Below are 21489 nucleotides of genomic sequence, written 5' to 3' on the forward strand. Positions count from 1 at the left end.
AGCTTTGGTCACTTCGTCGTGTGATGGTAGTAGGTAGTGTAGGTACGGCATTCGTAGAAATGGCACGAGGTAATCGCAGGTGGCAATTTTCTAAAAATGCACAATACCTTAAAAATCTTGAAAACAGTGATATTTTTACTGGGGTCAAAATTGGACGTTAGGGAGACCATGGCGAGGCCTATCGATGGTTACAGGGTTATCCATTGTTTTTGGGACACCCTGTATAAGGGTAATTTTAATTTTCTTCCTGATGGTCCAAGCGTTCGCAGTTCGTTCACAGACTGAAACTTTAGGCGCATCGCATCATCTTCTGTCTGGAGTCTGGACTCTCAAACTCATCACAATACTCTTGGTCGCTTCTTCCTCTTCATCGCTATCTTAAAATGGATTTTTTTTATCCACGACGAGGAAGCTCTTAGCCTGCATCTCACCAGGCCAAAAGTAGAAGCCAACTTCACTCGGAATCCTTAACCACAGAGGAACTGGCTACTTATCTAACCACCAACAAACCCGAACAGAAAAATCTGCTTTCACTGGAAATCGAACCCGGGACCTCTGTGTCTACACGTGATGCAGCACACAAATCTACACTTCCATACTTAACTTTGTTATAAATTTTAATAAATGACTAGCAGTACCTTATTTCCTGGTTTTGCAAAAAAATTCGCTCTGCTCCGCTCCTATTGGTTTTCAGTTTTAAGATTTGTCCCTTCTTAAGTTTTTTTCATTACGCGAAACATATTTATTTTTATTTTATTTCGCATCAGGTGAGCTCGCCACATATATTTTGTAAAACGACGCAGCTACGCTACACCGCTCGGCGCGCCCACACGGCCGCAATTCGGTAATTTTTACCAGATATCTATGTACCTTAGTTGTAAAAGGGACAATATTATTTGATCCTCTAAAAACTAATTGATCTTTTTTGTATGTGCACTTTTAAAAATAAACGATGTTTTTTATTATATTTTATCTTTATATTAATTATTGGGTCTATATTAGTTGATCTACGGATAAATTATGAATGATCTTCATTTAAGGTAACATAATATTTATGTTTAACATACTCTTTTAATATTTAGTAAACAAAAATAATATTTGATCCTCTTTTTTAGTTATTGATCTTTAATTTTGTTAATTTGATGATTTTTATATCAAGTTTGCCTTTTAATATTGATCACCTAATAAATACATTTCGATCTAAGTATAACTTAACTTTAAAATATATTTGATCTAACTAAAAATATTATTGGTTAATATTTTTAATTAAAAAATATCTTTTAATTTACGCGGTACTTTGTGGTTGAGTGACAATCGTCCGTCGTTGGTCGTTTACTGAGTTGGCCAAGGGCTTAGCGGCCAATAAGCAAGCAGAATGGTACATTGCCATGTTTGTTTAAATTACAAGCTTTGCTTAGTTTGGGACTAGAGGCGCTATGTAAAATAATTTCTTNTTTAAATACATGCCGTTGTAAAAACTCCTAGTATATTTCCAAATCGAATTATTGTGAAATACCTACTAGATTAACTATCGTTTGACTATTTACCATCGATCATGATTGTCTGCATTCATGATCATCAGTATCGATGGTTGTCCTTGCCATCCTTTGTTGCTCACGCGCTAAGCACAAGTATTTGATAAGTGGGATCGTTTGCCGCTCACTATGTCGACAGAGCGTGTCGGTGCGGTGTCTCAGTGTGCCTTGACACGCGTGCTTGGGCGACTGCGGCTGTAGTTTTAAACCTTGTCGTGTGATCGTGCGGTTAAGCAAGCCCGCGGTTCAACAGCTGAGAATCCAAACATTGTTGCTCAACCAACAAACCTTAATCACTGGATGCTAATGTGAGTAGTTTTTGACAACATTTTTAGTTAAATAAACCATGTTTTTTTATAACTTTACTTAGTTACTTTTGATTGAGCGAAATCTTACAAAACTTTTAAAGGGCGTCCGTAACTTACGAAATCAAATTCACGACAGAAGACTTATTTTCTCTTATAATATCATAGGCGAATGTTGTATTGACTAATAGATAGAAGAGTATTCTCGACGTCAAAAGACTACTTTTTCTATAATTAACTTTAAATTTCTCACAAATTCAAAAGGTACGTTTTATGTTATTTTTGTCTTTTGTTATGGTACTTTCTGTATTTTAACACTTAGGCACCCATTTATTATGAAAATTATGAAGGTAGGACAACACAAATTAGTCTAATTGAATTTGTTAATACTTAACAGAACAAAGTTATTCAACAGCGATACATTAATTAGTTACAAGAGAGGCTGTAAAGTTTAGCATAGTTACTGTAACTGATGGTTATTTCAAGATATTGCGTAAATCCAATGTTATGCTAATAGTAAGTAAGGCACAATTAATTACAATTTCCAATTAATCTCGTATTTATTAAACAGTATTTAAACTACAAAGAGATCACGCTATGCATTTCGGTTGAATCAATGTTTTATTAAGGCATTGTATTAAGATGAATGGTTATCTAAAAAGATGCAGAGGAGGCTACAATCTTGTTATCGTTTTTGTTCAGTTTCCATAACACTATTTTGTACTTTAATAGGTGACTAACACACAAAAATAACAATATTAACCAAAAACAATGGGCAACACAAAAAAGCTTTCCCATATTAATTAGATACCTAACATTTGACTATCGAAGTGCAATTTTTTGTGGAAATCCGGCTATTGAAAGATGCGAAGAGATGATCAATGTGGTTTTGTCATGTTGTGGTCCCATCCCACTAATAGTTCTTGCAACTCACGAAGGCGAGTGAGCTATACTTGTTTGTGTACGTCTACGTGTACATACACATTACGATAGTGTATCAAAACTTTTGAAAAACTAACAATAGCGAACCACCACACATGTAAAGCTCACTCGTCTTCGTGAATTGCAACAACTAAGTAGGTATACCTACCTACTTATTAAATATACTAATAATTAATGAAATTTTAACCATCTTTAGCGAAGACGTATAGAATACGAGAGACAACATTTTATAAAGGTACCTAGGAGTAGGTATTAAGAAAACCTGAAAAAGTTAGCACAATTTTACTTTTTTTAAGAGTAGGCGCACACCGTTGATTTTTAGTTGGCCGATAGTTGTGCCCGATTTTAATTTGTATGAAGAATCGCCCTAATTGAATCGGCGTAGTGTGCGCACTCCCATACATGCCCATACTGATCAACTGCCCGACTAAACTATCGGCCGACGAAAAATCAACGGTGTACGCCTACTCTAAAGAAGCAGGCTTTAAAAAACCTGCTTTTCAACCGACTTCAAAAAAGGAGGAGGTTCTCAATTCGACCCGTGTTTTTTTTTTAATTACATTTTACTGGTACAAAGAATTTTCTTTTAAAAATAGATGTTTTATTGCTTTCTCAGATTCATATTGTAGTTAGGTATTCATCATTTGGTAGGTAAATACTCGTATACATCTCTAGATTTACAATGTAAGGTTGATAAGGACTTTTACTTTGTTTAATTTATCGCTGATAAGCCTTAATTTGAAATTATAACACCTTTGAGCACCTATGCTAGCACACGGATGTTTATCATTTCGAGTAGGTAGGTAATTGTGGTTTCTCCAATACTTACTTACCTACTTAAATTGTAATAAGTACATGTTATAGTAACATGTATAATAAATTTTAAAGGTACTTACCTACCAATACATAAGCTAAGTATTTAAATTTTGCCCGCTGCTTCGCCCGCGTAAGGCACATTTTAAGGCTGAGTTGCACCACCTTGTTTACTTTTAACAGTAGGTACCTAGGCGCAGACCACCGACTTTTAGTTGGCCGATAGTTGAGCCCAATTCTAATTTGTATAAAGAATCGGCCTATACCAAATCAGTGTAATGTGCGCACTTTCATACATCTCCATACAGATCAACAGCCCGACACAACTATCGGCCAACTAAAAATCGGTGGTCTGCTCCTTGGCTAACTATAACCATAACCGGTGGTTTTTGTCTTTTTGTATGGAGTTTAACTTTTACAAACGTCAAAAATCTGTCAAAGTAAGACGGTGCGATTCAGCCTAATTGTCGCGCGCGTGTCTTCTTAAAAAACTGGGATTAAAACCGTCCTTTTTTTTCCTGGGTCTCAAGTATCATGTAGTTCCGTTCAGTGGTAACAGCGTGAAAAGGTGATAGATAGAAAGGTTATTTCGCATTTTATTATAAACTAGTTGACCCGGCGAACTTTGTTCCGCCTTAATGGCAATAAATAACGGGATAAAAAGTATCCTATGTCCTTCTCCTGGCTCTAAACTACCTCCCTGACAATTTTCAGCTAAATCAGTTCAGCCGTTCTTGAGTTATAACTGGAGTAACTAACACGACTTTCTTTTATATAATAGATAGATTTATGGCGAATGACATCATTGGTCTTGATTGGCATCTCGGTTTTGTCCTTTTTTACCCGACTGCGCCAAAAGAAGGGTTATTACAACACATCTGGTGTAGTCGAGGGTCTCTTGGAAGTCTTGCTCCAACGTCTGCCCGCCACAGACCGTAGACGTTGTTGAATCAGTTCAGTCATCACTCTAATAGTGTTTTTTCTTCCATGGAAAGGTTTTTCTTCAGGTTCACTCAGGCTACGATCTTTCTAAAACAAATTTATTTACTTAGGTAATAAAATATACATACTCCTGCTTTACTGTTTAAATAAATCGTTTTATGAGTGACGACAGAAAACACATTTAGAAAATTGATGGACTCGCAAGCTAATAACTATCAAAAGGCTTACAGGGAAATCTTCAGGAATCGCTTCAATCTTTTCTAAAATGTTCATCTCTACACTTTCAGCAATTTCATTGACATCTGAAGTATCTTCAGATGAGGAACTGGGTACCTGAAAATGTATAAGAACCTTTTCAAATCATAGATACTTATGTATTAACTAGCTGTGCCCGCGACTTCGTACGCGTGAAAACCCGTTTTCGCAACATTTTTCATTGTTGCTCTGCTCCTATTGATCGTAGCGTGATGTTGTATAGCCTTCCTAGATAAATATGCTATCTAACATTGAAATAATTTTTCAAATCAGACCAGTACTTAGTTCCGGAGATTAGCGCGTTCAGGTAAACAAACAAACAAACTCTTCAGCTTTATAATATTTATTAGTATAGATATTTTATAATATTAGATAGATATAGATACTTTACTTTTAGGAGTGCCTACTCCTATTAAATTATGTAGGTATTTACCCATTTATCAGAGAATTCAAATGTTACCGGTATTATGGAAGCCCTTTTTGCTCTTTGAACCTCATATGGTGCGAAGTCGGGCGCGGTGAACACTGGTTCGATGATGAGTCGATTGTCCTCATTCGAATTAAAAATGAAGAAGGAGTTTGCCAAGGGTGGAAGCCACCGCATCATCAAGTGGCCGGCAGCCAGGGTCGCGCACAGAAGGACTGCCAACACAGCTACCACGGGGGCATAACCAATACGTTCCACTGGCAGCTCGCAATCCGTTTTGCGTTCGTCGAACCTTCGAAAACAATAAAAATATTATTAGGGCTGGGTTGCACCGTCTCTTTGACTTTAACAAACGTCAAAAATCTGTCAAACTCCATACAGAATATACCGGTTATCGTTATAGTTTCGGTCAAAGTTAGGTGGTGCAACTGAATGGTTTCATTCAGTGGTTCCCCGAAACTAGAATAGAATCTGCTTTCGGATGCCGACATCTTTTGGACTATTGACTATTGCTTGTCTTGAGTATAGGTAGATAACCGTAAGTGCGTTTTGATATGAATGATCATTTTATCTCGTCTGTGGAATTACCATAACGTCTACTACGTTTATCTCACAGATATTTTATCTACTGAAAGATTAAATGTACTCATCGAAACTAATGTCAAATCAAGTGAAGTGATACACGTCCTAAGATCATATTATACCCACAATACATACTTACACCTACAACGTAATAAAAATCAATATGACAATGTGTGAATAATTCGGTTTTGTTAGGTAAAAACTGGTATTCAGACATGTTTTATCAAAAGGTGACACTAAAACAGGACATTTCCTATATTATGAACCGCCTTAATTAAAAAGGAACAAGATACGAGATGGAGACTTATACATATAAACAACTAGTTTGTAGTCGGACGAATTCGGGAAGCTTCGCCATATACTCATGTCCGAAATACCGCAGTGTCTCAAGACGAAAGTCTTCGAGCAGTGTGTGTTGCCAGTGTTGACATATGGATCCGAAACGTGGTCGCTTACTATGGGCCTCATAAGAAGGCTCAAGGTCACCCAAAGGGCGATGGAGCGGGCTATGCTCGGAGTTTCCCTGCGTGATCGAATCAGAAATGAGGAGATCCGTAGGAGAACCAAAGTAACCGACATAGCTCGCAGAATTGCTAAAATCAAGTGGCAGTGGGCGGGGCACATAGCTCGTAGAGACGATGGCCGTTGGGGCAGGAAAGTTCTCGAGTGGCGACCACGGGCTGGAAAACGTAGCGTGGGCAGGCCTCCTACTAGGTGGACCGACGATCTGGTAAAGGTCGCGGGAAGAGCCTGGATGCGGGCAGCGCAGGACCGGTCATTGTGGAAGACCTTGGGGGAGGCCTTTGTCCAGCAGTGGACGTCATTTGGCTGAAACGAATTGTACTATTCGTTCTACGTACACTTCTGCCAAGCTAAGTGTCGGCCAAATCATCGGGTGCCGGCTGCGTGCGTGATGGCGATCAGATGTCGTCATGTCGTGTATGAATTTGAAGCGATGAGTTCACACTTCACATCAACGCGTGCAACGCGTCCTGTCATTGGTCATGGCGATTTATGCATGCTGTTATTGCACGCGTTGGTTTGGCCAAAGCTTTACAGCAAATCACTTGGTATCTTTGTTTTTATCGGGGAAAAAATGCATTGAATTGTTATGTGGGACTCACCAAGTACCAGTGATAACTTATGGCTCGGAAACGTGGCCTCTCACTATAGGCCTTATACAGAAGCTCAAAGTTGCACAGCGTGCTATGGAGAGGGCTATGCTTGGTGTTTCTTTGCGAGATCGAATCAGAAATGAGGAAATCCGTAAACGAACTAAAGTCGCTGACATAGCCCGATGGATTAGCAAGCTGAAGTGGCAATGGGCAGGGCACATAGTGCGCAGAACTGACGGCCGATGGAGCAGCAAGGTTCTGGAATGGAGGCCGCGTACCGGAAGGCGCAGCGTGAGACGTCCACGTACAAGGTGGACCGACGACATCGTGAAGGTAGCAGGGAAGCGCTGGAAGCAGGCCGCTACCAGGGCCGTAACTAGGGCGGTGCCAGCGGTGCCCAGGCACAGGGCGCAGACCCTGGAGGGGCGCAGAAATGACCAGACCAGTATCTAGTTTTGTTTCATGCATGGTAGTTAGTAGGTACATTTTGTTTTATTGCGAATATGGTGTAGACGCGCCCTCTGTACTATCTATATCTATATGGCATTTTTCAAGCGATCTTGAAATGTCAGCAACACTTGTAAAGGTGGTTTTATATTTGTCTGATGTGTCGTGACGTGACGCATCAGAACGGTATCGGTTCCATACATTTAGTACTAGCTGGTGCCCGCGACTTCGTCTGCACAGAATTAGTATTTCGAACAATATGTTTATAAATTGTAGCCTATGTGTTATTCTGATGTATAAGCTATATTATTGTAAAGTTTCATTAAATTCCATTCAGTAGTTTTTGCGTGAAAGAGTAACAAACATCCATCCATCATCCATACAAACTTTCGCGTTTATAATATTAGTAGGATGGTAACGTTCACACTAGTGAGTAACGTGTTGTGTTGTGATGTCTTATGTATGGAACCGATACAGTTCTGACGCGTCACGTCACGACACATCAGACAAATATAAATCCACCTTGTCTTGCTCGCAATGTTACATACACAAACAAAAGTAGCTATACCGTAACTATGAGACAATGTCTGTCTATATTCATTTGGAGGGCGCCACTTCTAACTTAGAAGTTCTAAGCAAATCTGTCAATCTAGCTGAGGAGATGTACATATAGTTCACGTTACGCTGTCATTGCTGTCAGCCACATTCATTGGTCCTCCCTTTATCTTTGATTTTTCATTAACTACGTGCGGCGTTACTGACGCACTAGCGTACGAGAGATAGATAGAAAATTCATCGTTCGACAAGAGTGAAAAGGATGACTTACAAAACTAAAAGATTCACATACGTTCCATTCTGCCGCGCCGTCCCACCCAATGTTCGGGGATTCCCCGATACATCGAGAATCACGCATTCAGATAGCCGCAATGTTGCCAGAAGGTTACTTTTGTAACCTTTTAGGTTACTTTTGAACTTTTAGGTTACACTAATGAAAAGGTTACTTTTAGGTGATTTTTCAGAAATTGTTTACAGAATTAACTTTTACAGGTTATTCAGTAAAAAATATTAATAGTGACAATTTACCAATCGATCAATGTGGAAAGCATTAGGGGAGGCCTATGTTCAGCAGTGGACGTCCTATGGCTGACATGATGATGATGATGATGATGATGACTCACCAAGTCAGAAGGACAATGCATACCCACTAAAAAGACCCCGGTGCTCCGTGATTCGCCTTAAGTGGGAAGAAACTGTGGAATTCTGGACAAAGCCTTTTCACTACACTACCACAGTCCAGTGGCGGCGTAGCATAGATTGGCACCCGGGGCGGCACCCCCCCCCNATCTGCGCGACTTTGTCACCCCCTGATGCTTGGCACCCGGGGTCGACCGCCCCCACCGCCCCCCCCTTAAGCCGCTACTGCCACAGTCCCTCCCGGAGATCGCCGTGCAGGGCCCCCCACAGGGCGACGGGAACAGCAAGGAGCACACAGCTGTTCCCGTCCGACGGTGGTGGTGGCCTGTGCAATGCAGGCGAGGGGAGGGCGCCCCCACGCCTTCGGCCGGCTGGCTATCACCGAGGAGAGGAAACTGAAGGCGCGTTTGGATCATCTTCGCGCTATCGCTCCGCGGCCTCCTTCTGTGATATCACATCTTCGCAGAAAGAGGCCATTCCCGCCAAATCACTAGGTACCTAGACAAAGCCTACCTTTATTGACGTGTTTATGTAAGTGGAAGAGATAAAAAAATGGACCAGCAACCAAAGCGAATAGGTAGTTATGCTCCCACTGCTAATCGAACCCGGGACCTTTGGGTCTGAAATGTCTAGGAAGTACCTATTTGGATAGATATAGTTTTTGGTGGTAATGGTTGTGTAGAACCTGGCTACACAGTAGTTGTAGCGGTGCACCGCTACAACTACCGCTTCAGTTTCCTCTCCTCGGTGATAGCCAGCCGGCCGGGGGCGTGGGGGCGCCCTCCCCTCGCCTGCATTGCACAGGCCACCACCACCGTCGGACGGGAACAGCTGTGTGCTCCTTGCTGTAGGGCTGTAGGGCCCGCCGTGCAGGCGGGCAATCTCCGGGAGGGACTGTGGTAGTGTAGTGAAGGCTTTGTCCAGAAGTACACTCCTTTCGAAGTCAATTCCTAAACGAAACGGTGGAAACTTATCAAGTTTGGGTTTGCTGGATTTGTCTTTTCGAGCACTTTGGTGCTAAATTGTATTGTAATTGAACCAAGGCTCTGAGATTGAGATACTACTAGAAAGTGTAAATTAAAAAACTTTTTTTAAAACAAGCTTTTATTCTGAAATGCAGTTGTTTGTACTAAAACGAAAAAAATAATTGCACTTATGCAAGGTTCAAATAATTACGAAAGCTTGTAGCATAAAAATAAATTCCACGCGCGATACAAAAGCTTTTGAAATTATTTGAACCTTGCATACAATTATTTTTTTCGTTTTATTATCATGTGTTAACGGATTAACGATTAACGTTAACTTGCGGTAAATCTTGCGAAATGTAACGTTTTAACGTTTAACGAAGTTAATTTTTTTATTAACGGTTTAACGATTAACGAAGTTAACTATTTGATTAACGGTGCCCAGCTATGGCGGTGGGAACGAGAGCTGGGAATAGTCCCGTAGTACTCGTAGTTAAAAATTAAAATTTTTAGATTAATCACACGCGGTTTTATATGATTTTCATTTTAAATACTAACCAGTCAGTTACTCCACAGTTTTTGATACCATCGCAAACGACTCCGCTGGTGAAGCAGTATTCGTCTTCGGATATAACGCAGGTGGACTCATTTTTCAAATCGCAGCCTTTGCGGGGTTTCTTACGAGCCGATGTAGCCGTAACTTGATATAAGTTCGCCTGTTCATGACAAAACTATTTTATTATTATGCAACAGCTTTTGTTAGTTGGTTATAGGTAGATCTTGCTGGCGTTGATACATACTCGTACCTATTTGGTGAGTGAGTGTTTAAATGTTAATTAGGTATTTAATTTTATTATCTATTTTACCCAATACCGTGACGAAGATAATGCAAATAACTAGCTACTTAACACCTTTACTTTTTTACGCGTTGATAAGATCGAGCGTCAATATTTACAGACTTCAGCTAAGTAATTCAACCTAGGTAAGTATGTTAGAGCGTGTTTTTCGACTTTTTAGCTAACATCGTATTTTTAGATAACGTAAATACTCGTAGTAATGGGTATATTAATGAATGAAATTACTTTTTAATTTGAGTAGTTAGTTTTAATTTGTATTTTTTATTATCGTTATGCACATTATGGATATAGGTAGGTATCGAAGCGATTAAGATTGTGCTATATAGGTTGGTAGTGACACGGTTTAGTAAGAGAGAAATTTGCTGCGATGAGATCTAATTTAGTTTATAATATTTATCGCGAACGGTCACAAAATGAGGAACTGAACTGGAATATTTTGACAATCGACCATTCTAATTGAGAGTGGTCTAGCGTGTTTATAAATAGTTAACGTTGTATTTGGTGTTTTTTTTTCGACTATTCCGGTATTGAAGCCTACCGTTAGAGACTTTATTAATTTGTATTTAGCTTTTAAGCCACCATACCTACATATAAGAAGCGCAACGCGAAGTTAAAAAGTAGGTAGATAGTTATGTGTAAGTAATACGTTTAATATGAAATTATTTATTTACATTCCCACAAACATGTCGCCTTTCACGAATTGACCTTGCCTGATAATGTCTCGTTTTCTTAAGTTCTACTCACTTATTAAACAGTAAATAACAGAACTAAATAGGTACCTACCTATATTAATAAACTTGTTGAAATACATTATTAAAACCTTTGTTGCTTATAGAGCAAATGCATTATGAATTTATGTAGCAGTTTCTGCCTACTTATTATTTAAAATCAGTGAACTGATGGGATTCTTAACGGCGACTAACATTGTCTGCATTTCCGTACTTAATAGATAAATAAATGAATAAAGGAAACTATGATTTACCTTAATCAAAGTGCAAAATCAACTTACGTTCATGTCAGAGTTAATGCTGCTGTTACTAAGAAATCGGAATCTGATTCTCTCCTTTACGGATATGATGAAGTATGGAGAATTTGTGTCCCTCTCTCCCACCAGGTCACAAATGCGAAGGCACTTGTTTTTCTTGAGCACGGTGAAGGCGTCTCCATTCATCACACAGTTGTCTCCGATTGGATTTGGAAACCTTATCACGACGAGTAGTGACTCTTTTTCGGTAACGATTTCAATTAGACACTCGTAATCCATCTCGTTTAAAGTCCTGAAAACCTGAAAACACACCAATTTTTTGGGGGCTTTTATTATTTTTGTACTTGTCTATATGTATTTTGATTCCAATACCTAACTCTACGGATTGTTCAACTTCAACGTGCAACCACACCACACCTCATTATTGACAACAAAATTATTGCAGTAAGGCACTGCTTTAGTTTTTTACTAGGATTAGGATTAAGATGTTGTGGTTTTAGCTCTTTTATAAAAATTACAAAAAGACCTAGCTAGAACTACTAGTACTTATTTATTATAATATCTGTGCTAGAACGTAAACTTATGCAACCAGCGATTTGATAATTGTTAAGAAACTACTTACCTACTTAAGCTTATGCAGCAGCTGCACAATTACCCATTGTTTTCCCTCGAAACCATGAAATTATTAAGATTCTGATGATATAAAAAGGTTGTTAAGGAGGATTATTTTTATTTTTATAACAATAAAACTATTATTTTTAAATGGCTTATTTTAAATTTACATAATCATAGAAAGCTTTTATCACCCCTTCAAGATTATAGGATTTCTTTAGCAAAAGCTTAAATTTTTCAGAATCCCATACATTATTTACCAAACTTGGACTTATTTTTACTTCTAAAGGTAGTGGTACACGTTCGTGATTTTCTGTTAATTTAGTAGCGATTTGAAGTTTTAAGGATAAAAATTAACGGTTCAACTGGGTATGTTTCATTTATGAAAAAAGAAGATACTTAATACCTAAATACTCATAATATTGTAATGAATAGTACATTCAACTTTTTACGAAGTACATTACCTACTTAGGTAAGTAGGTAGTACTAATGCGTTAACAAAAGTGACTACATTTTTTTGAATCGATACCATATAGTTATGCATGAGAAAATTATGTAAAAGTTTTTGTTTTTATTATAATTACTTATATGTAAATATCTGGCTAACAAATTCGTACTACCTACCTACCTACCTACATTAAAGCCACGAATCCTTTGTAAGAAGACAATTTAAGGACTGCACTTACGTACCAGAGTGATGGTATCCGACATACCATTGCCGAAGGACAGGTCATATCGCAAATGGTGTGAAAATACACAATCACTGCTTATGTCTTTAGGGCGGTACAGCAACAACAGACCTCGGGCGTCTACTACAGTCAAATATAAAAACGAAACCAACACAACATTTGGCACATGCCGCCTCCACTCACTCGACATTGTAAGAACTAGTCATCAAAATCTATTTGGCCGTGCCTTTGATTGAAATCTTTTAAGAAATCTTTAGTAACTACTATTAGTAGTACTAATCCAAGCATCCATAAATACCAGGCATAAATTGAGAAATGTTCAGTTTTTCAGGATCGCCTGAAAATCCATAACAGCTACAAGATACAATAGAAAGAAGAAAAGAATGATACAGGCACTGCTCACTGCCCGATAGGATCCAATATTACTTATGTATCTAAAATATTTCCACACACCATCATCCATACCACGTCACTCATGCAATAAATAATTGAGTATTGAGTACCTACTTTTCTATATTTTTTTAAGCAGCTATCTATTTTAAACGTATGTATTAAGTATGCAAGTCAACAATGATACCAAAGAAGATTCGATACGCAAGTGCTCTTTTTCTTGGTGTTAAATCATTTTTCATAACTACTCGTATGAAAATGATCACGGAATTGCATAAGTATTTTTAAGTACCTACCTACATAAACTCACGAATGCAAATGGAAAGAAATGGAAAAATTTCTTCACTACGTAATATTTATGTTATAACAATAAATAGCTCGATGTTTAGCCTGACTACACTTTACATCCTATTTTAGGGAATGCAAAATTTTGTGAGTATGGAACAAACATTCTCTTTCACGCAATATTTTTTCATAAAAAAAAAATACATTGTTTATGTACAGATGGCTTCAACCAAGGAGCCAGGCGAAGAGGAGCAGTGGTCCTGCCATCATTACGGTTACAAAAAAGACTTTCGCACAGCCCTGCCTCAGCTAATTGCAGTCAGTGTAAAGAATCTGTTACTTCTTGGTAAGTTAATTAGATACCTATTGGTATAACTCGTGAATAGTGAGACTTTTTTACCTGTTATTCAAATTTATGTATGCGAGTCATTTCTACTAGTATCTTAATATGTAAGTCTAGATATTAGCACGTCACTACCTTGTTTAATATACCACGCAATCTTGTATACCCATTCTTATAAGATACATCATACACGAATGCATGGTAAATTCAGTGAACTGCTCCTGAATCGAATGTACCTACTACTACTATTTCTATTTATTTATATTAACCGGCAGACAGTGGTGACTGAGTTTGTTGCGGCGCTTCTTCTCAGCACTTGCCAAATGTTGGTCTCGAAGCGCTGGTAGGGTAAAAAGATTATGAGACATGTAGAGGCTCCTTAAGAGCAAAATGACGATTTGTAAGAACTATTTATTAGTCCAAACAAATAAAGAAATTTTGACTTTGACTTTGACTTTGAAATTACGGTTTACTGAAGTAAATTAAGACCATATTATTGCAGTTTTCGAAAACTTTGTTCATTTTTAATACTTGTATATTCGAATATAAATTTTAGTTGCTAAGCGAAAAATAAATTATGCGAAAATGAAGCTCACTTTAAATACTTTAATTTTAAACCTTTCGAGACCTTGCAGCGCACGCTGGTTATAAAATACCAATTAATTTAATTCAGACTTTGCTTGAGTTTTAGTTAGCCTTTTTAGGGTTCCTTAGTCCTGACAAAGAACCCTTATTTAGGATTTAGGAATATAGACATAATATTAATCAGTCTTTCCTAAATACCTAAGATACCAAATTTACTAATGCAAGTCAACTTGCCTAATTCGTGACCTCTTTAAGTCCGTGATAGCTACTACTTTAATCATTTACAGCAATGAGTTTACCTTACTTTTGTACTTACGGATTGTACCTCTTACTCAATTTCAAAAGTGTGAGTTGCAACAACAACAATATCTGTGCAGCTGGTTATTTCTAACTTCCAGTTGATAAATGAATAAAGGTTAATTAACTGCAAATTATCTACATATATGAAGACCTCTGGACTTGGTAGACTTTCTCTTTGTGGATGCCCTCTATTATACCTACATAATAAAAGAAAAAGATAACAAGCATGCGGTTTATGGATTCGTCTACGTTCAGGTGGTTCAGGCAATAAAGATAATTTAAATTAAACAAGTTGCACAACGTGCTATGGAGAGGGCTATGCTTGGTGTTTCTTTGCGAGATCGAATCAGAAATAAGGAAATCCGTAAACGAACTAAAGTCGCTGACATAGCCCGACGGATTAGCAAGCTGAAGTGGCAATGGGCAGGGCACATAGTGCGCAGAACTGACGGCCGATGGGGCAGCAAGGTTCTGGAATGGAGGCCGCGTACCGGAAGGCGCAGCGTGGGACGTCCACCTACAAGGTGGACCGACGACATCGTGAAGGTAGCAGGGAAGCGCTGGATGCAGGCCGCTACCAATCGATCAATGTGGAAAGCATTAGGGGAGGCCTATGTTCAGCAGTGGACGACCTATGGCTGACATGATGATGATGATGATGATGAAATTAAACAATCAATTAAGACTTCAAAATAGAGATGCACCGAATGTAGATTAAACCGAATACGAATGTTCGGCCGAATCATTCGGTTCAAATTTGATTAAAACTTAAATTACCAACTAATGTTGACTCTTAAAGTTTCTATAAATTTGTTTTTTAATTTCATTTGTGAACGGATGATATAATTTGTTTATTGTTGATTTTAAAGAATTTTATTCGACTTACATTGAATTAAAACTACAAATAGTTATAACAATTCCTAGTTCACCATTCACTAGCATACCTACATTCCTAGATAGATATTTATTTAAAAAAACTTATTTGATTTTATAAACATATTTGAATACTTGTGTTGGTTCCTTAAGATAGTAGTTATTACATTACAACTATTCTAAAAAAAAATTTCTGAAAATAGTTGTTTGTTACTCAAAGCAGTTTTGGCAGTGTCCTTAAATTTTTCAATTTCATAAAAATTAAATTTATCTTTTTATTTCACAATAAATAATTGGTACAAGTAGTGTCTGGTTCATTTTCAAAAACTATAAAATACTTTCGCTATAAACCACACTTATTTAGTAATTAGTTAACCAAACTGTTTAATTAAATATTATTTTTTTAATTGTTAACAATACTTTTAATATTCGGTTATTATTATATGGTCGGCCGTTTGGTGTAGTGGTTCGAAACGGACTACTATTCCGGAGGTTGCGGGTTCGATTCCCGCACAGTACAAACATTTGTGTGCATGAACATATTTGTTTGTATTGGACTGGGTGTTTTCTATGTATAATAAGTATGTATTTACAAAAAAAAAAGTATTTAAGTATGTTTATATCCGTTCTCTAGTACCCATAGTACAAGCTTTGCTTAGTTTGGGACTAGAAGCGCAGTGTAAAATGTCCAAGGATATTTATTATTTATTATTATTATTATTCGGCAATTCAACCGAACATTCGGCCGAATACGAACATGAAAAAAATATGCCGAATGTACCGAATACGAATATTCAACCGAACATTCGGTGCATCTCTACTTCAAAACATTCCGTTAAAAATAATCTATAATTTGGAGGTGCACTTAGCCATAGCTGGGCATTAACTCGTTAATCCGTTAATCGTTAATTAACGAAGTTAACTTTTCTATTAACGGATTAACTTTTAAGTTAACTTTAAAAAATGTTAACGGACTCGTTAACTTCCGTTAAATTATCCTAAGTCCGTTAATCGTTAATCCAGTACCTACTATTTACCAAAAAGATACAGCATGCACGCTGAAAAACGCTCGAAAAACGCGTTCTGACAAGTACGTTCGGGCTTCCAGAACTGCCAGAACCCAAACAGTTTTTATTCTTTCTTCTTTCTTTCTTTTCAGCCAAATGACGTTCACTCTCACACAGCCTCTTCCCGCGACCTTTACCAGATCGTCGGTCCACCTAGTAGGAGGCCTGCCCACGCTACGTCTTCCAGCCCGTGGTCGCCACTCGAGAACTTTCCTGCCCCAACGGCCATCGTCTCTACGAGCTATGTGCCCCGCCCACTGCCACTTGATTTTAGCAATTCTGCGAGCTATGTCGGTTACTTTGGTTCTCCTGCGGATCTCCTCATTTCTGATTCGATCACGCAGGGAAACTCCGAGCATAGCCCGCTCCATCGCCCTTTGGGTGACCTTGAGCCTTCTTATGAGGCCCATAGTAAGCGACCACGTCTCAGATCCGTATACCATCACTGGCAACACGCATTGGTCAAATACTTTCGACTTAAGACACTGCGGTATTTCGGACGTGAGTATATGGCGAAGCTTCCCGAACGCTGCCCATCCGAGTTGGATTCGACGATTGACCTCTTTCTCGAAGTTGGACCTACCTAACTGGACTGTTTGTCCCAGGTATACATAATTTATTATTATTATTATTTGTTCGTATATTTTATCTCAGCTTTGGTGCTGGTAAGATTAAAACCAGATACGGGCCAAGCCAATTTATTTTTGTCTTGTCCATGTTAATTCTGAGGCCCACTTGTTGAGAGGCTCTACTGAGGCCATCGAGCATTGTGCCTAGATCCTCCAAGGTCTCAGCCATGACTACGATATCGTCCGCGAATCGAAGGTGGGTGATGTACTCGCCGTTGATATTTATGCCAAATCCGTTCCAGTCCAGAAGCTTGAAGACATCTTCCAGGGCGGTGGTAAACAGTTTTGGAGATATGACGTCTCCCTGTCTTACCCCTCGCTGCAACTGGATAGGTTTCGAGTCCCGATCTATAGTTTTTATAAATACTATTTTTAATTTATTTATTTTCAAGCTTTATAATGACCACTTGGGTGTGGGACAAATCTTGAACTGAATTTATGACCAATTTTCTTCAACCGATTGAGCTGGGTATACATAAGTAAGTACGATGACAATGCAATGTTATGGTATGGAGCTGATCTGATGGCGGAGTCAGGAGGTGGCCATAGGAACTCCTAAATGAAACAGCGGAATCGCATCGAATTTGGGTTCGTTGGATTTGTCTTTTCGAGAACTATAGTACTAGATGATGTCCAGGGTCCTGATGATGGAGTCAGGAGGTGGCCATAGAAATTCCTAAACGAAACGGTGGAAACTTATCGAGTTTAGGTTTGTTGGATTTGTCTTTTCGAGCAATTTGGTGCTAAATTGTATTGTAATTGAACCAAGGCTCTGAGATTGAGATAATTATAATAAAAAGTGTAAAATAAAATTACAATATTAAAAACCTTTTTTAAAAACAAGCTTTTATTCTGAAATGCAGTTGTACTAAATGAAAAAAATAATTGTAATTTCGAAAGCTTATAGCACAAACTTATAAGAGGAATAAATTCCATGCGCGATACAAGCTTTCAAAATTATTTGAACCTTGCAAACTATTTTCTTTTTTCGTTTTATTATCAATTGTTAACGGATTAACGATTAACGTTAACTTGCGTTAAATCTTGCGAAATATAACGTTTTAACGTTTAACGAAGTTAATTTTTTTATTAACGGTTTAACGATCAACGAAGTTAACTATTTGATTAACGGTGCCCAGCTATGCACTTAGCTTACCTTATCAACTAGGTAACAACTTAACAAATAGCCCCGAAAAAGTATAGGATTATTAAAATTGTGATTGATGAAAGATTTTCTGTAAACAAAAGACTGAAATTCATGCGATCAAAACCGGTCTGAAACAAAGCTTAGTTCTATTCTATAAAATTATATTTAGGTAATTTATAACCTTTTCTATTTATAGGTAATGGTGTTATTTAATAAATTGTGCAGCAACTAAAACGAATGTATGTACTTGGTAACCTTGTGGTATAATATAATAAACAAAGTCTTAGTCATCACCTAAAACTGCCGAGTGGATCATCATTAGTGGATAAATTATTACCGGTTTTTTATTTACATTCAGTTAGTCCTTAGTCAGTCAGCAATTTTGATTATAAAACCAATTTATCTTTTTTTTCATGTTATAATTATGTTTTATAATAAGTTGTTTGCGTCTGAAAGATAGTTTAACAAGTTTCAATTGTAACACATAAATGTAAGTTTCAAAATGAGTAAATATTAGGTAATTGCTACACTGCACACTGTAACAGATAAAAATATAACAATAGTACTGAGAAAGGTATTCTACTTATCTCATGTCAATTTATTTACATATTTCAGGATATGGAATGACACTTGGCTTCCCGACCATACTCATCCCAGCTGTGGAAAATCCTCGTCCGGGCGAAGTTTTACATTTGCAGAAATCAGAAATATCTTGGATAAGTAAGTGCTATAATGACTTATTATTTACTTCTAATCTCAAATCACGACACATAGAAGACCGCAATCTTTACGAGCTGTGTCTTTCCGGCAGCGTGTAACGTTTAAAAATGGTCTAAGTAAGTTATAATCTTCCCGTATTTTCCGTAGAAGGCGAAAGGGGAGAAATACGATTTCTCTGACATCATCGGGCCTCCCCAAACCGTCCAATGACCCCAAGCCGTAATTGTTGTCGCGACTGTGCGACGAGCGGCAGCAGTGTGTGTGCGAGCGCGACAGCAAATAATTACGCACGAGCGATAAGGATGGGTAGCTTGGGGTCATTGGACGAAATTGTACGTGCTCGGCGACCAGACTTATAGCTGGCCTTTGATGTTAGAGGGTTATCAAGTTGCGTGCTTACCATGAGTTTACGTTAAGTGTGCTCGCTGGCGAGTGCGTCAAAAAAATCTATTAGAGATTTTATTTCTTGAAAGTAGCCGCTAGGGGCGCTGCACAATTATGTCATACATTAAAGTGTCATTTTTTTACGCAGTCGCTAGCGAGCACACCTAAAGTAAACTCACAGTAGAGACTAAACGACCCGATAATGATGATGCTAGTTATCACTAATTGTTTTAACCGACCTCTTACATATTTAAGTAATGTGTTATGTATTTACCATTTGTATGAATAGTTAACATTGTTGTCACTTGTGTAAACTAAACAGCAAAGGAAAAACTAGTTATCTATGTGATAATACAAAAGACAAGGGCCATTTTCCCCAGATGTCATGCGTGGTGAATTGCCGTGCATGAAGCACTAATGTGGCATAAAGAACATTGTTAGGTGTCGGTGTTATCACAGTGCTATGTTGTAGTTGCACGTAGGTACTCGTAGTGTACGTATCTACGCCCTTTGTCCACAAGGAGTCTCGCTTAGAGCACAAACTAGGACTTAGAGATTATAGTTTCGTATTGGGACCCAGTCCGTCTTATTGCTACTGTTCGCTGTGTTTACTAAACTTGCATTCGTAGCCTTATTACATGTAGTTACATACCGAACCGGAATAGCTGCACATATTAATAATATGCACTTTGCGGAAGAAATGAGGAAGTTTGTTTCCGGCACAAGGCCCTTGGTTCCTAACAGGACAGGTTCTAACAGCCTTTTATGACGATCACTGGCTGACGTTGGATTGTTTTAACAATTGAACTTGAGTTAGGTACCCATCTAAATGCATTTTACAATTTCGTAAAATAAAATAAATCGTTTTACGGAGTAGGCCATGTAAGACTGAATAATCTTTAACTAATCTAATGGAAACTATGACCAATGAGCGTTGATTCAGAACTGTTATTTAGTTAAATGTAGTCTCTACAGACTCACTATCAAAATCTACATCTAACTCTATTCTACTGGCCCGTTTCCAAAGTTGTCTTTGCGACTGTGCCTTAAAAGGGTTATATTTTATTCTTCAAAGGATTTTTTATATTCCTAAACTCACGTTTCAGGTTCAATCAATCTCATAGTAGTGCCCGTTGGGTGTGCACTATCGGGCATCGTAACTACCCCCCTGGGCAGAAGAAGAGCGATGCAGATCGTCAACGGCCCATTCTTCGTGGCCTGGCTGATCTTCCATTTCTCCACGTCAACAGCACATTTGTACGCAGCTCTCTTCCTGACTGGGTTGGCAGGAGGCCTGCTAGAAGCACCAGTAAGTAAACCACTCTTAAGTAGTTCAACAGTTCAAGGATGACTCGCGGTATGCCTACACCGAAATGAGGCATTGAATTTTAATATAATAATCAATATTGACCATCAAATAAAGTCTTATTAGGTACTTAATGCGTTTCATGTATTTTAAAATATGACATAAAATGGTTAATGAAGTGAATCGTTTTGTATCGTAGGTTTGGATTAGAGTTGCCGCGAATAGTGGTTATAGCGAATAGTCGAATACCGATTAATCGCCATTCACTTTGGCGAATAGTCGAATAACTCGGCATTACTATTCGACATAAAAATATTAAAATTATTTCTAATTTCTTCTAAGGTTGTGAGAAAAGAAAACAATAAAGTTAAAGAAATCTGTTTCATGTTATACATACCTACATATATGTAGTAAATTTTAGGCATGTTTTGAAGAATCATCTATAGAGCAACCTACTGAAGAGCACCCCAAGAATGCCACTGCTGAAGAAATCGCCCACTACATCGCATTAGCAAAGGCTGACAGAAAAATAAACCCATATGAATGGTGGACTTTGAGTACCAATAAGAATAGATTTCCTATATTAAGTAAGCTTGCTAAATGATACTTAATCACACCAGCAAGCTCTGTTTATTCAGAAAGACTATTTTCCGAAGCAGGTTTAATTTACGAGGAAAAACGAAACCGACTTGCTCCCGAACGTGCAGAAAAAAATGATTTTTTGCACCACAATCTGCCTCTGTTGGATTTTAAATATTAATTAAAAAGCCTAACTAATTTAATTTCATGAATATG

The 21489-nt window shown here is 38.0% G+C and overlaps 2 protein-coding genes across 3 annotated transcripts in view; one reads left to right on the plus strand and one right to left on the minus strand.

The window, feature by feature from the left end:
• Nucleotides 1-1644: 1644 nt before the first annotated feature.
• Nucleotides 1645-21489, plus strand: part of LOC114358697 (facilitated trehalose transporter Tret1-like) — a 30088-nt gene continuing 10243 nt past the window's right edge. Inside the window, exons 1-4 of one of the 2 annotated variants that reach the window (XM_028312728.1) lie at nt 1645-1843; nt 13560-13686; nt 18900-19004; nt 20495-20697. In XM_028312728.1, coding sequence (XP_028168529.1) covers nt 13560-13686; nt 18900-19004; nt 20495-20697 — 435 coding nt within the window. In that variant the 5' untranslated portion in view covers nt 1645-1843. Of the gene's footprint in view, nt 1844-13559; nt 13687-18899; nt 19005-19877; nt 20206-20494; nt 20698-21489 lie in introns of those variants that run through there. The other variant, XM_028312736.1, reaches the window with a different exon arrangement.
• On the minus strand, nt 4392-12855 carry LOC114358679 (uncharacterized). Its single transcript, XM_028312704.1, has 6 exons — nt 12667-12855; nt 11389-11664; nt 10081-10238; nt 5253-5511; nt 4766-4870; nt 4392-4624 (listed from the first exon to the last, which is right to left on the minus strand). Exons 1-6 carry the CDS (start codon nt 12853-12855, stop codon nt 4463-4465), a joined length of 1149 nt encoding a protein of 382 aa, XP_028168505.1. The 3' UTR covers nt 4392-4462.

Source organism: Ostrinia furnacalis, unplaced genomic scaffold (assembly GCF_004193835.3).
Source record: "Ostrinia furnacalis isolate ACB-3 unplaced genomic scaffold, ASM419383v2 OfSCF0294, whole genome shotgun sequence".
Classification (NCBI taxonomy): domain Eukaryota; kingdom Metazoa; phylum Arthropoda; class Insecta; order Lepidoptera; family Crambidae; genus Ostrinia; species Ostrinia furnacalis.